Here is a 15042-nt window from a genome sequence, read left to right as displayed (position 1 = left end):
CACACCCCCAATACAGGACTTAAGTAAAAGGCAATCTTCACACAACTGCAGCAGTTCGTGCGTCTTTCAAAAAGAACACTTTTGACCAAGATTTCTCACCTGAAAGAACATCGATGGCCTTCATTGCAGCTTTCTCGTCCGGGCAATCCACAAACGCATAACCAGTTTTAACAAGAAACGGACCACTGTGCGGAATCTTCCACTGCTCAAAGATAGTTTCGAAGTCCTCCTCGCTCGCCTCAGCGCTCACGTTGCCAATGTATAGCTTATTCATGTTCTGTGCCGAAAAGGGACAATCTTTACGCTGAGGGAGAGATAGTTATTTGCTCTCACTGGGTGTGCAGGGATTGGAGTAGCCTAGCCTGAATCGCCTATACTATTACGGAGTGGCTGTGGCGTGCTTCCCGGTCGTTCGAGCCACAGATAGATTTAAACTGGCAGCCTCACAGTGCGTCTGCTCTCCCTCGCCCCTCTGTCACTGTCGCGCAATAAATAAATGCTCAATTATTAATCTCGTGTCTCCAAACGATGGCGGGCTGGGTGAAAAGGAGGAGAAACTACGGTGTGTCTTCCTCCAAACCCCTTGGTAAAGAGACAGAGAATGTCACACACGGTAAGGCTGGTGCCCGCCTCTAAATCTAGAGGCTAGAAGAAGAAGGGGGTTGAGAAAAAAAAATCCTCTGCTATTCCGGCTTTTTTGAATGAGCCACGTGTTCAAACTACAAATCAGCCCACACGTGAGGAATCCCAATTGCTCAATTAAGTGTTTGGGATTGGGGAAAATTGCACGGGAATCTGGGGTGGGGACAGCGGAGGGGAGTGGAGAAAAAAGGAGGGGAAGAGTGGATTGGTGTTGGGAAAAACCTGGCGAGCTATGTGCGTAAAGGGATTCCGTGAGAACCCAGTGTATCTTTACTAGAATCACATTCGTGTGCCTTTCTCTGCAAAACCTCGACTCTCATTGGTCGGCTGAGGAATAGTAAAACGGCAGTGCGCTCATGAACGCCCATAGCAGAAACGACGCTGATATTGCGGGGGCTGGTGCGCACGGCTGTACTAAGTGCGCTGTACTGATGACACAGTAGGAGGAAAAGGGGGTGGGGCCATTCATAAATGATGTTGCACTATATTGTTAAATTGCATGCTGGCCACATTTAATTTTGAAGAAACTTGACTAGGGAGGGCCCTGCGCCGCTGCTCGGGCCTTCCCCGCAATATGGGAATGACACGTACTACTATCCACATGACGGCATCCATCTTCTCCAACTAGACTGGAGCCATGCCCTCCCTGATCCACAACTCAAAGTCCAACAGCAGGCCCGATTTGACCGTAGTCACACACAATTATATTGAGTGGGTGTCTTTGGGCGAGATGAGAGCTGCCATGCCACGCCACTTGGTTTTTCCAACTTTTAGACCGTTTGGCACAACAAGGAGGCGTTGGCCATGTGGACCGAATGCACATGGCGAATCCTCTGCTATACCTCCGGCATGGATCTGCATTCACTGAGGGAAGGAGGGGTCTCCTACACTAAAGTGCCCCTAGCGTCCTATATGTAACGTACAGCCCTATTCAATCACGTGTGGAATCCATGTCTAAAATATTACACAACTCTCAATAAGATATTTTGTCAGTCAAAGGTGAAAGACGACACCCTTAGGTCACTCTGTAGTGAATGGCCGTATTTACACGACCAATGTGTAGCTGAATCCATACTTGTTGGCACAAAGGACGGTGTACTGTCAGAACAGAAATTGTTCTAGTTTTTCCAACATCAAGGAGCCCAAAATGAATATGCACACAGAGTTTCATGCTTGTCAATAGATCAAATCTGACAATGGATTTGTAAAGGATGAAAGTGAAACAAAAACACAATTTCTTAAAGTGCCATAGTGTATATATAGGCCTACAGTATATATACAGTATATATATATATATAGAATGCCAGTTTATTAGGTGTACAAATCTAAAAATAATGCAATCTAATACCTTCATGTAGCTCAAATTGGACACATATAATGCTGTATAATTCAATTAATTCAATTATTTATAGCTGCCAAGAAGACAACTAAGTTAAATCAACACTTGCAACAAGAACTGAACTTTACAAACTTGCAGAGTTTATTGTGAAACTGTTGCCTTAGTCTGCTTTAGTTTGAGATTTGTGTTCCTAATAAATTGGCAGCTGAGTGTATCTATTTATATTTATATATACTTCAAACTGAGGGCTTAAAGTTATATAGTCTACATACTTGTTAAGTTGTGCTCAATACACAGCACACGCAACAGTACCATTTAGATATGAAACGTATTATAAGTCAGACAGTTTTTTCTACATCATGTGGGCATGCAGGCATTAATAATTTCCTATATTAATGGTATATGAGTTGCCGTATATGAGTTATGAATGACGAAAAAAAGTAAAGTATGATTGTAGCCAGAAAGTAACAATGTAAACAGCTAAAAAGGCTAAAAGCATTAACTTATTCATTTTCATGTGAATGATGGTTTTTCATCACAACCTACAGATTATTGTCAAAGTTATTTAGTTTTTAAACAGCTGGCCTTTGAGAAGTTGGCAAAGCCACCAACAAAAAAGTGATGAAAAGTAAGTTAATTAGGTGGGTGCAACCTTCAATGAGCTATGCTTTGAGCTGAAATGATAGTACTGTGTCCCTGCAGCTACTGCATAGGCCTAGGTGTGCATGCTCATGTAAAGCAAGTTACAAAAGGAGTGTTAGTTTAGTGGGCCCTTCAGCCACTAGCTCAGGCTGGGGCCATGGCTGTCTCAGTGGGTTTTACTCCTCTGCTGCTGAACAAACACACAAAGCCCTCTGATTGGCCCTGAAGGCTATCCAATCAAAGAGCCGCAGCCGGCTCCGTACTACTGCTGCTGGCTCGGCCTCAACGCGCTCATTCATTGGCTCCTCGGCTCCACGATTCTATATGAATCAGCGCGCCAATAATGCATTTTCTCCCCATGTTTCCTCTGCTGGGCTTTGTCATAAGACAAAAAGATGTAACGAAACACGAGCCACTGGCCAAGTCCGCGGCACCTTTGTAACCGTTGTCAACTTTTTAGGAAGTTAAAGTTGTATTTACATGCATGTAGCAATCATACTAGGTTAAATGAAAAGAGAATACAATAGAGCGTTTAAAATGCGGATTTTAGTACACCGTCCATAACTTTTAATCGTTTCATAATTTGTTTAAAGTTTTAACTCCAGAAAAGTTTCATAATAACTTTTTACTTAGTGGTTAGATCCTTAGGGTGCCGTTTCAGGGAACAATATAGGGGATCTATTAAACCTGGGCGCTTTTCGTCGCCCCAGTTAGACGCGTACATTTTTTTCTAACCTAGTTTATTTGGCTTTAATGATTTCCACTGCAAATTAAGTAACGAAAGGCACAGCAGGAACTCGGTCTACATGTGCTCCTGCCTGCTGCTGGATAGCACCGTATAGATGGTGGATTTGTATAGAGAGACAGCGGTCATGTGAGTGCTCGCCTGGCTGTGTCGGTTTAAATGAACTGCATGGCTGCAGCCTCTGTGTGTGTGTGTGTGTGTGTGTGTGTGTGTGCGTGTGCGTGCGTGCGTGCGCGCGCGCGTGCGCGCGTGAGTGTGCGTGCCAGAGGAGTAGTGAATGTATCGCTGAGGAATGTACAGAAAGTCTCCCCGCCCCCAGTTTCAGGACTCCTCGCTATGGACGAATTCCATAGGGGCAAACTGACATGAAGTTTCAGACTAGACTGCATCTTATGTGGGAAGATTTCTGCGGTTGATGTCAGTGCAGGAAAAATAACTGACAGAATCGATCTGGCTAAACATAGTCTGGGATATTTCTAGAGAGAAAGAGAAAGGAGAGAGCAGGTAGATTGCTTAAGTAAAACGCAGTTTATAGCCCAACTTTGAGCTGTTGGCCTCATTCCAAGATAGTCTGCATCGCCAAGCGCAAGCCTCTTTTACAAACCCCTATACAACCGAGGGATTCTGTTTTCCGGTGATATGGCTTTATTTCGAATTCATTGTTATGCGATTCTATAAATATAACAAAGTTTTATTTCCACTATTGCATCCCCTGGCTGACCGCTTCGGACAGAGTCAGGAAACACAGTGGGGAACGCCATGTTGAGGAGAATTTAGAGAGACTTTATTAACTGATGGAAACAATGTCGATGTTAACGTAAGCTAAAGCTTTATTTTTTTTAATTATTATTATTTTTTTTTTGTTGGTCCAGACATGTGTTTCCTATTTAGACTACAGCATTGAGTTGCATGCAGGTTTCAAAAAATAAAAAAAAGATGGAAGTGTTTTCTCCACAGATGTGATGACACCCTTCATCTCATTAGAAAATGGCGGTTTGTGCCCCCTCAAAACACATGCCAAGGATGGGATGATTTGTTTTTAACGGTTAACTGACTAGCTGTTGGAAACTGGTCAAATATTAAAATGGTTCATATATTCAAGTTATTATCTTTGCTGTTTTTTTAAAAGAATAATACTAGGAAAGAAACTATTGTTTTGTTTCGATTTCTCTTCACGTGCACTCAATTTTCCCCCCCAAACAAAAAGCCAAATCCTGGAAAATAGAAGAAACAGTTCACTCAGTCTGCATCAACAGTTACAGAAAAGATGATTTAAATGTAAGGGTATTTTAAAGGAAATAGTTTATGTCTTATTTTGTTAAAAACAAGTCTAAACAGCTATTAATTGCAGCCAACACAACTACCTTCATACTAGTGTTGTTTCACAAGTGGCAACATCATCCCTTTAATTCTTTTAATGATATATTTGTTTAATTTCAAGTCCTTTGATTTAAATTCTGCATTTGTTGTTATTTCTCATTAATTCAACAAAAAAATCAATTTTTTTTGTAATCATCAGATTTTTGTGTTTTTTTGAAACCTTGAAACAACTGCATTTTGTATTGTTGTTAACCATTTAATCAGAGTAACACCACATGTTCAGGCAGGTCTGATGGAAGTGGCTGTTTTAATGCACAGTCACGTGAATATTTGCAGACTTAGTCACACATTGCATAATTGCATGTATGTTTGTTTCTCTTATATGCATATGTCCCTTGCGGCTGCTGCTGTTTGCTGGTTTCAGCACCCTGGTTAATTAGTTACACTGGGTTGAGAACATTTCTCATGAAACAACTCAGCGATCCATTTCTTCAATATCTTGTTTTCTAAAAACACAGAGATGATTTGGGATTTGTTGAGCTTCAAATATTCACACTTGTAAATTCACATTAGATTTTGTTTATTGCAAAAATGAGGTGCATGATCTGTTTAATCTGGAACGGACCACATTGTGTATTTTCTCAAGTGGGAAGGTTTCTGCTGTATGTGAATATTGACGTGACGTAAAAGTGTTGGAGGTGATCATCCATCAACTAGATGATATTGGCAGTACATTTTAGTAAAGAAATACACATTATTGAATGTGAATTTAAAATGCCATGGCAGAGTAATGACCCTTTCCGCTGTCAACGAGCACAACGCACATCACAAGTTTTAAAGGGTTTTTAAATTAATAATAACGTATTTTATTATGCTGATACAAACTAGCCCACAGCCTAAACACATCCATGCGTTTAACCTCCAAAAATGTCATTTTCAGAAAACATCTCCCTCTGATTAAAATCAAGAACTTGTCAGGTGATATTTCTTTTGGACATTTGTACCATCAAGAACATTGACTGATAAGTAAGATAATCAGCATGTGCTGTTAATGTTTCTTATTTTAAGTGGAGCCTCATGTTTACGGCGTGAACAAGTCAGAGGTGAGTTGTTCCCCCCCCTCCCCCCCCCCACCATCCAGTGTTTCAAACCATACATGAACATGCTGTTAACCTTCAGACATTGTCCTGTATGTTAGGAGTGTGTACCCTCCCAGTTTTAATCTCAGAAATACAGGATTTTAAAGCTACAGGTTGCACCTGATGTAGACCTTTGTTCCTTATTATAAACCGTTGACCCAACAACTATATGGCAAAGTTGATGGAGAACTGAGAAAAGATTAAAGTAGTAAATTTTATAGATGTGTCTGGTCCTAGATTGCAACCATGATTTGGCTCATCTTTTGTTTTCTTTGCATGGTAGGAGTATACCGTTTCCTCCTTGCAAATAGTTGACATTTCTCTTTATATTGTCGTTTCTCTAAACCAGAAAATAATGTACTTTTATCTGTTTTTCTGAATGTCTGAGTGCAAGTTCTATAGGTGAGATGTCGCTACGTGGAATCCCAATGATATGAAACTGTCTAACCCTTCTGTCCCCTACTGGTCAACCTACTGGTAGATGCACTGCTACGCCATGACACAAGAAAGGAAATCCTTACATCACAACACAACCTCACACATAACCAAGAAAACCAATTTGTCTTCAATCTGCACCTCTTATTACTGAGCGGCTAAAAAATGGTTGCATTAGACTATGAATTAGTGGATTTTTTTAAATTACGTTATACTCGAAAAATGTGTATGAAGGAATACCAGTGATTAATATTCACTTAAACATAAAAAGCAAAAAAACCTGTTGAATCTTTATTGATAAAGACTTCATACTTTGACCTTTGTAGCCTTCCAGTTAGCAGTTACCTTGGAACCTTAAGAATTGTCTTTGAGTGTTAATGAATGCATAACTCTGAGGGGCCCCATGACATGTCAGCCATGATTGTTAACCCTATTTGAGTTAAAATGCCTTCCCATTGAGGCTAATGTTTACAGATAAAGAGCCATCAATTCCTTCAGGTTCACGTTTGTGATTAGCCACTCAGCATCAAGATCATATTTGTCTCAACTGTGTCCATTTGGGACAAAAAAAAAAAGTGTTCATGCAATGTGCAAGGTTTGGTTGAATGCAGAAAAAAAAAAAGCAAATTGTAACTTGGTCTGAGAACAAACTTTGCTAGATTCTGTCACCTTTAGAATGTAAAGCATACATATTCCTACTTTAAATATGTATAGGTTCCAGTAATGTTAAAAATGAAGCACATCAGTCACAAGAAAGTAAAGAAATGGCTGCCTTTAAATTTACACCAAAATAATGAATTTTGATTATGTACAAGCTTTTCCGCTGTTACTGTGAATAGTTACAGAATACTCTGAACAATCGTCTTGTTTTCTTACATATGAGCTTTGTATCTTATGTAATAAAAGCCAACTATAACAGCTTATTAAAAGTCCATTCTTTGCATGTTTCCAGTGATGTTAACCTGAATGAGAGGAAACTCCTTTTGGAGAATCTGTTGTGGTTTGAGTAGCCCCAGATCAACGACTGATTTGTGTGAACGTAAACTTTTCATGTACAGTCTTGGCACTGGCCCTGTTCTGTGAAACTCTCCCAGCATGTTTTCCCACCTCACCCACTCAATTTAAAGCATTAACTCCCACCGATGCGACCAGAGCTCAATTTCAATTTCATGCGCATTAAGTCAGAAAAACACATTACAAACGGTGGAGTTTTCATACATTTGTATTTCCATACAAAGAAACAATACAAAAATGCAATACATAAAACTCTCTGGGGAAACTCAAACGATGACTTCCGTGACTACAAAAAAATAAAAATGAATGTGCGCAAAAGAACCAACCACCGATTGCTGGTAACCCTCCCATTTAACAGCCTGTGACCTGCTACTCCCCAGTAAACTCAGGTAGTGCTAGGTAACACTGAGATCAAGCTGTGATTTACTGGATTGATTCATTTATTTAATACAGGTTGTAAAAATCAAATGTCACCATTATTTACTAAAACTCAGTTTATTTTCTGCATCATGACAAGGACCACTTTTACAGGGATCAGGAATATCGTTTAACAGGAAAAAAAAAAATAAAGTATCGTTGCAGAAAATGAAAAAAGGGAAGGAAGGATGCAAGTCTAAGAACAAAGCAACAGTTGCAGACTTCTTTGCTCACACGCAACATGGATGCATCAAAACGTCTAAAAAACAAAAAAACTTAAGACATCTATTGCATGTAAACAAGAACCATCTCAAACGTAAGAGTTCTGTTGATATAGACATGCTAATCCAAAATGTTCCCCTCAGAAACACCTCGATGAGTCACACACACCATTGATTATTGGAGGGAAGCTGAATGTTGAAAGAAGAACTTAGTATCGCCCTGCCAACAGAAAATATGAAATTCATTAGTCCAAGTACATTACTTATAAATTTCATCTGCTGTCACCAGTGATCAAGATAATTACACATATTTAAATATACATACTAACAACAATCTGGATGCAGTTTGGCAAGCTTTCTATTGTACGCATTTCTCTTTAGACTTACGTGGGCTGTAAGAGCGAGACCGTGAGCGAGACCTGTATCGACTGTAGTAGGGTGATGGAGAGCGTCTCCGACTGCAAAGAGAAAGAAAAAAATCTATTTACTCCCACGGAACAATGTTACACTGACTTTATACTCAAAAATTATAACTCACCTGTACCTATAGTCATACTCGTCATATCTGTCGTAGCGTTCATAGCCGCGGTCATAATGAGAGTCTCTCCCCCTCCTGCTGCTTCCACCGCCACTTCCACCACCACCACCGCCGCCGCCGCCGCCATTGCTGTTGGAAAAAAAGCAAAAAAAAGGTCATGAGGTCCAGGGGTCCCATCTCTTGAGATTTACAGCACCATGTCAAAACTTATCTCAATTGTTACAAATCACAGATGCTTTTCAAGAAAGGAAGCACCATCAAATACAAAATTTAGTGAGCTCTGAAATCACAACTAACTCCAACCCAGTCCCTCCCTCCCCCCCCACCCAACTCTCCTGTTGGCTCAAATGGACATTTGGGGACCTTAACCATGGGATGAATATTCAATTCCACACAATAGGCTAAGGAAACTGATGTGCAAGACTTGGCATTAGAGTTGATCTTACTGAGTTGGTCGGCCCATGTAGATTCCAGGTGTGGGGGTATGAGCACGTTTAGTAATGGAATAATCCACTCTGATGCGCCTCCCGTCCAGCTCCATGCCATTGGCTCGCTCCATTGCCTGAGGAATACAAGCGGGAGGAGAAGACCAATGTTATTAGACAATTGTAGGCTCTTTGGTACCATTCATTTCTTTCACAAAGGCCTACCTAAATTACACTCTGTAACGCCCTTTCTATGAGATACATGACTGCAAGGAGAGGAAATTTGTGGCAAGGCAGACACCTAGTGGCATAGTTATGTTATCACACCTAAATTAAAAAATGAGAGGCTATTTTAAGTAAAGGACCTTTGACCCTGTGTGTACAAATACTATAAAAACAGATCACAAGACAGAAAAAGGGAGTCACTAGGAGTGGAGATCCTTAGGAATTTAAACAAACAAAACCACCACAAACAATTCACATACCTCTTTGGAATCCTCAATTCTCTCGAAGTACACAAAAGCAAAGCCACGGGAGCGACCCGTGCGCTGGTCGTAAACCACATTGACCCCTGCCAGAGGACCGTGGCGGGAAAACACCTCCCTCAGGTCGCGCTCTGTGGTGTACAGGCTCAAACCAAACACCCCCAAGCATTTGCTGGGGTCAGGGTTCGCCTGGAAGGGACCACATCGGGGTTACAGTTAATGGTGTGGCCTACCACGGCTAATCATCTGCTTATTTGCATTCAAAATCCATTTACAAGACTTAGTATGCAAATCATCATTCTTCATGCACACAGCAGCATTATACATGTTTAATGCAGTGTTTACACACGAGAGAAATATCTCTTCAAAACTTAGCACAAAGAAGAAAAAAAAAACACTTTAAAACAACCTCCATATTTGTATAGTGACGGCTTGAGACGTGTTTTTCACCGTTTAATACTACCTGGCCTGATGTATTACTAATCAATGTTTCCAAGAGAAAAAAAAAACTAAACATGTGATATTCTCTTAGCCAGCCGACTGAAAAAAATAAAATAAAGCGGATCGATCGATCCAATCTTGGTCATGATGAAATTCAGAAATACATGAAAACGGAACACACACAAAATCTGAAATCTTCCACATACTGTATTGATGCAATAGAATGGACATACTGTAAGTTAAATAATAAAGAAACCAAAGAATCAAAAGTTATATTTGATCTCCACTAGGTTGTATTTGTTGCTTTGTCATTACTACTGAAGCCATGCCATTACCAGAACTTGGGCCCCAATGCAAACAAAACACAATATTGGACATTACAAGGACCCGTCTTTACTTAAGTAGTACTACACCGGGAGCAGCACCTTTGATGACACAAAAACATTACATTGCTCTTGCTAAAGATATGTCTGAAAGTACACGTACCCTAACATCAGCATCTGCTCCCCCATGACCGTTTGATTCTTTTGGGAAGTCATGGCTCTGTCGATGTAATGAAAGTTAACAAAAAGGGGATATTACACGGTGGTTTACCACAGAATTAACCACATTGTCTCTAAAATTACAATTCCACATAGATAAAAGAATGAGAAATTCCATTGCTCTTGACTTTAAACTAAAGGTTAGTTACAATCATACAATCCTTGTAAATATGTTTAACAATTTAACTCAAAGCCATATAAAAACTAGTTAAACAGATTTAAGTGATTTTGCTCGCTATAGCCACGGATGTATCTCTCTTCCTAAAACATTGTGAGGGCTCCTCATTTTGTATTCACACCATTAACAGGAAGTCATACAGTACATTCTCATATCCTCACTAATTACGGGCTAGGATTTGCAATAAGCCAATCTTACCAAAAATCGGAACATGTTTAAAAAGGTACTACTAAACGCCTTGTAAATGTGTGTGAGCATACACAAAAGGTCCTGTGGTTAACTTTTGAATAGCCCATTGTACTTGGCCCCATCTTCAGATCTCATAACACTCACCCTGCTGCCAGTTTGTCGGCGCCGGTTCGACATAGGGGAAGTGCTCTGGCTCTTCTTCCGGCGGTACTCGGGACTGTAGGAACGAGAGCGGGACTTCCTCCGGCGGGAATAGGACGGAGAGCGTGAACGGCTATAGCGGCGGTTTGAATGCCGCCTGGAATGAGACCTAGACAGGGCGTTAGTGATACAAAAGCATGTGATTTATAGAATATTTTAGCCCCCATAAGCATTTATTTGGATGCAATTTGATGCAAGTACAGTATGACATGGGCTTTCATAGCATGGCAACAACATACCTAGTTTTGGACCGAGACCGGGATCTGGACTCCGAGCGTTTGGGGGCCCGGGCTGGGCTTGGGGAGCCGGACCTGCTCTCCGACTTGGCCCGATCAGGACTCCCGTGATCCAATTTAGATGGGGAGCGTGAGCCCTATTGCCACAACAGCATGTTAACAACTTACTCATGGACAAATACATGCATTTCTTTATACAGAAAAACAATTAAGCAGAGAGTAGTAAGATGTGGTGGTAGAGTATGTTGGACACATACAGTACACCTATCTAAATTGTACAGCTTATGTACTGAGGAGGAAAGGGTTAGTAATTCTATAGCTCCAATAAATAACTAATTTGCTTACAATGTGGCCTATAATTAACCATATAAATCAAATGTACATGACAAGTCTATGTCCATGTCCACCTGGGTCATAAAGGGGAAAAATAAAACATGCATTTTCATGTTACATAAAGAGCATGAAGAAAAGACATTTGTGACACAAACAGTGTATTTACTTAACCTAGGGACACATTCATTCTTCCAGATTCTTTACGCTACTCCCTGTTCTCGGGATTTCTATCCTTCTTCGTTCTTCTTTTTTCAGTTTTCTCATTTTCTGATTCCAGGTCAGTTTTTCCTCTCTTCACCCAAACTGAAACCAGTTTCATTTTAGCCATTACACTGCAAGCGCTTCTATCTGACACCATTCTTCCGTCACATTTTCTCCCTTTCCACTTCTATGTTCTGCTCTGTACATGTTTTCATTAGCCTTCTTTTATCTTGACATTTTTCTTCATCATTCTTGGATAAAACTCTTCAAATCCTTCACGGTCAATAACCTTAATGAAAAAAGAACATTCAATAAAATTAAGATCATTAGGTTTTAAGAAAAATAGAAGAGTTTAAATAAAATTAAAAGGAACACTGAATGCAGTACAATTACATTGTTGCTACATAAAGTTTAAATATTCCAAAAAGTATGCAAATGGGCAAAGTTACAACAATTACTCTACATGTTAACAAATGAAGAGCTTAGATGTTTTAGCAAAATTTCAATTTGATAAAAACAAGAGTGTAAAAGCAGGGGAGGAAGAGATGCTTTGAACTTAAGTAACCTCTAATGAAACTGAACGCTAGATCAGGAAAAAGAAAAGGTTGCTTGAAAAAACGCAGGTTGCCAATGTGCAGTAATGGCTGCAGCAGTGATATCCGCACAAAAGCACGACATACAAACGTCGTAGACAGCTCGTTTTTAGTTACATAAGCAAACGTGTCAGTTGCAACATGTTCAACCAGCAGCGCAGAAAAACATTTACAAATACTGACGGCTAATCACGGTGATTTGAAGCTAACGATAGTTAGCTAGTTAGCATGCTAGTGGAGGAGGCTGGTTGGACCAGTCCTGCTAGCAGAGGGGGAACCGCTCACGTGAAAACTAAAACATCGTTGACAAAACCAGAACACTTCTCGGCCTCTATAGCACAGGAAACAGGGCATGAACGTCAACGTCCAGCTATAATTTTATTGTTGGCACAAGGTTAGCTGTTACATTAACGTTGGCTATACATTAACGTTAGTGGTTTTCATAGACAGCCACACGGAAGGAATAGGAAGAAAGGGAAATATTTGATCATTCGATGCAACTACCTACCCGTCCTTCATAGTTTCCATCCTCAATATCACTCATTGTTCAGAAACGTTACAGCTCATACAACCGAGTATTTTTGACAGAAATGAGCCTCACTGAGGTTTGACACACGGCTTTATCCTGCCCGGTTATTAGCTAGAAGATGGCGCGGGAGGAGGTGGGTAATGTGTTTATGTACTGCAGCATCTGTCGTCACGTCCCGTCTCGTCTTCCACGCCCCCTTTACGCAAAAACGTCTCAAACTAAACTTTTTCACTTTTCATGCCCCCCCCCCCCTAGTTTTAACCACTTTATATATATATAATTAGGGCCCGAGCGCCGACAGGCGGCGAAGGCCCAATTGGAACTGAAGGAATTATTCTTTCTTTCTTTCTTTCTTTCTTTCTTTCTTTCTTTCTTTCTTTCTTTCTTTCTCTTTTCCGTCAAATGAATTGCCTTTTTGGAGGACTTATCATATTCAAAAACTCACCAAATTGGCGGTCGCATCAAGTCTGGTGAAAATTTACGTATTTTAATGGTTTCGGGAATAGGCGCACAAAAATGGCTCGCTAGCGCCACTACAATATTACGAAAATTCAGCCCCTGCTACGTTTATCGTAGACCACGAAACTTGGTAACATATGTATCATGGCAGGGCGGACAAAAAACTCCATGGTAGCCCCTAAACCCAACAGGAAGTCCGCCATTTTGTTTTGAATGTGCGAATTAGTGCGATTTTGCCCATTTCCACATGTCGTACTTTAACGAACTCTCCTAGAGCTTTCGTCGATCATCTTCAAACTTGGTGTGTGTCCTCTACATGTAACGATGAAAAGTTATGAAAGAAAACTTTTCGTCCTAGGGCGTGGCCGTGGCGGGCGGCCATTTTGTGGGATTCGCCACCGAAAAAGGAAGTGAGTGTAACTTGAGCGTACGTGTGATTAGCTCGAAACTTTTCACGATTCATCAGAGTCCGCCCCTGACGACATCTACACGCCGCTATTGGCTCAAAGTCAGAGCGCCCCTAGTGGCAACAGGAAGTAGGCCTAAAAGACAAGGTGCTATACTTTAACGAACTCCTCCTAGAGATTTCATCCGATCAGCTTCAAACTGGTGTGTATCATCCTAAGATGTTACCGATGAAAAGTTATTAAAAGAAAAACTTTCGTCATACGGGTGGGCGGCGGATGGCGGCATTTTGGGGGTTTAGCGATGAAGATGAATTGACTGTAATACAGTGTACGTTGTGTATCTGCTGAAATTTCCCACAAACACCAAGAGTCCAGGCCTGAGGACACTACAGGCCAATATGGACTTTTGGAGATAGCGCCACATCTGGCAACAGGAAATATGCCGTCTGACAGGAAGTGAGTGTAACTTGAGTGTACATTGTCCAATTGGCTTGAAACTTTTCAGGATTCACGAGTCCGCCCTGACTACATCTACATGCCAAAATTCGCTCAAAGTCATAGCGCCCCAGTGGCAAACGGAAGTAGGCCTAAAAGCACAGGTGCATACTTTAACGAACTCCTCCTAGAGATTTCATCTGATCAACTTCAAACTTGGTCTGTGTCATCTTAAGATGTTGAAGATGAAAAGTTATTAAAAGAAAAACGTATCGTCATACGGTGTGGGCGTGGCATGGCGGCCATTTTGAGTGTTTAGCAATGAAGAATTAAGTGGCTTTAACTACAGTGTACGTTGTCGTATCTGCTTGAAATTTCCCACAATCACCAAGAGTCCAGGCCTGAGGACACCTACAGGCCAATATGGAGTTTTGGAGATAGCGCCACCACCTGGCAACAGGAAATAAGCCTTATATGACAAACATCATCCGATTTACATGAAACTTAGAATGTGTGGTCTACATGTGATAGTGAGGCGGACCCTATATTATGACCACGCCCAGTCACTCTGGCTACGCCCCCTTTCATAACATTTGAACCGTTTAACGTAGATACTTATGTGAGGTGTCATTGAACTCAGCAGACTTCCCTTTTTATTGGTGATGTTTGACCCGCCCCCCTATGATGCGACCACGCCCCCTTTCCCAGATATGGAGCTGTATGACGTATAGGCTTGTGTGAGGTATCAATGAACTCAGCAGAAAGTTCCTTTTTTATGGGTGATGTTTGACCCGCCCCCTTATGATGCGGCCACGCCCCCTTTCACAGATAATGACCTGTATGACATATAGGCTTGTGTGAGTTATCAATGAACTCAACAGGGAGTTCCCTTTTCATTGGCGACAATTTTCAGGGTACGAGTGACGCGCAAATGCG

At 41.0% G+C, this 15042-nt stretch overlaps 2 protein-coding genes across 8 annotated transcripts in view; both read right to left on the bottom strand.

The window, feature by feature from the left end:
• The window catches only part of igf2bp3 (insulin-like growth factor 2 mRNA binding protein 3), a 20889-nt gene extending 20069 nt beyond the window's left edge, over nt 1–820 (bottom strand). The window contains exon 1 of one of the 3 annotated variants that reach the window (XM_032535277.1): nt 100–820. In XM_032535277.1, coding sequence (XP_032391168.1) covers nt 100–274 — 175 coding nt within the window. In that variant the 5' untranslated portion in view covers nt 275–820. The remainder of the gene's footprint in view (nt 1–99) is intronic. The other 2 variants (XM_032535278.1, XM_032535279.1) reach the window with 2 other exon arrangements.
• A 6646-nt stretch (nt 821–7466) lies between these two features.
• tra2a (transformer 2 alpha homolog) lies at nt 7467–13022 on the bottom strand. 5 transcript variants are annotated; one of them, XM_032535618.1, is made up of 10 exons: nt 12785–12994; nt 11649–11972; nt 11153–11286; nt 10857–11022; nt 10290–10346; nt 9363–9551; nt 8899–9014; nt 8453–8581; nt 8302–8372; nt 7467–8134 (listed from the first exon to the last, which is right to left on the bottom strand). In XM_032535618.1, the coding sequence occupies exons 4-10, from the start codon at nt 10887–10889 to the stop codon at nt 8124–8126; spliced, it is 606 nt and encodes a 201-aa protein (XP_032391509.1). In that variant the 5' UTR covers nt 10890–11022; nt 11153–11286; nt 11649–11972; nt 12785–12994; the 3' UTR covers nt 7467–8123. The 5 variants fall into 5 exon arrangements, with proteins under 5 accessions (XP_032391509.1, XP_032391508.1, XP_032391505.1 ...); XM_032535617.1 differs by having other exon boundaries at nt 11654–11972; XM_032535614.1 differs by lacking the exon at nt 11649–11972 and having other exon boundaries at nt 12785–13022.
• Between the last annotated feature and the right edge of the window lie 2020 nt (nt 13023–15042).

The sequence above is a fragment of the Etheostoma spectabile genome, chromosome 14, assembly GCF_008692095.1.
Source record: "Etheostoma spectabile isolate EspeVRDwgs_2016 chromosome 14, UIUC_Espe_1.0, whole genome shotgun sequence".
Taxonomy (NCBI): Eukaryota; Metazoa; Chordata; class Actinopteri; order Perciformes; family Percidae; genus Etheostoma; species Etheostoma spectabile.
Note: the sequence above shows the minus strand (reverse complement) of the source record. Positions and strands in the feature narration are given on the sequence as shown.

Bases quoted from the DNA above. Each gene is read 5' to 3' on its own strand.
- tra2a (XM_032535614.1), bottom strand. From the start codon at position 12,820: ATGAGTGATATTGAGGATGGAAACTATGAAGGACGG. The intron at 11,287-12,784 runs GTAGGTAGTTGC...TTGTGGCAATAG, and splicing joins ATGGAAACTATGAAGGACGG to GGCTCACGCTCCCCATCTAA. The intron at 11,023-11,152 runs GTATGTTGTTGC...CGCCCTGTCTAG, and splicing joins CGGTCTCGGTCCAAAACTAG to GTCTCATTCCAGGCGGCATT.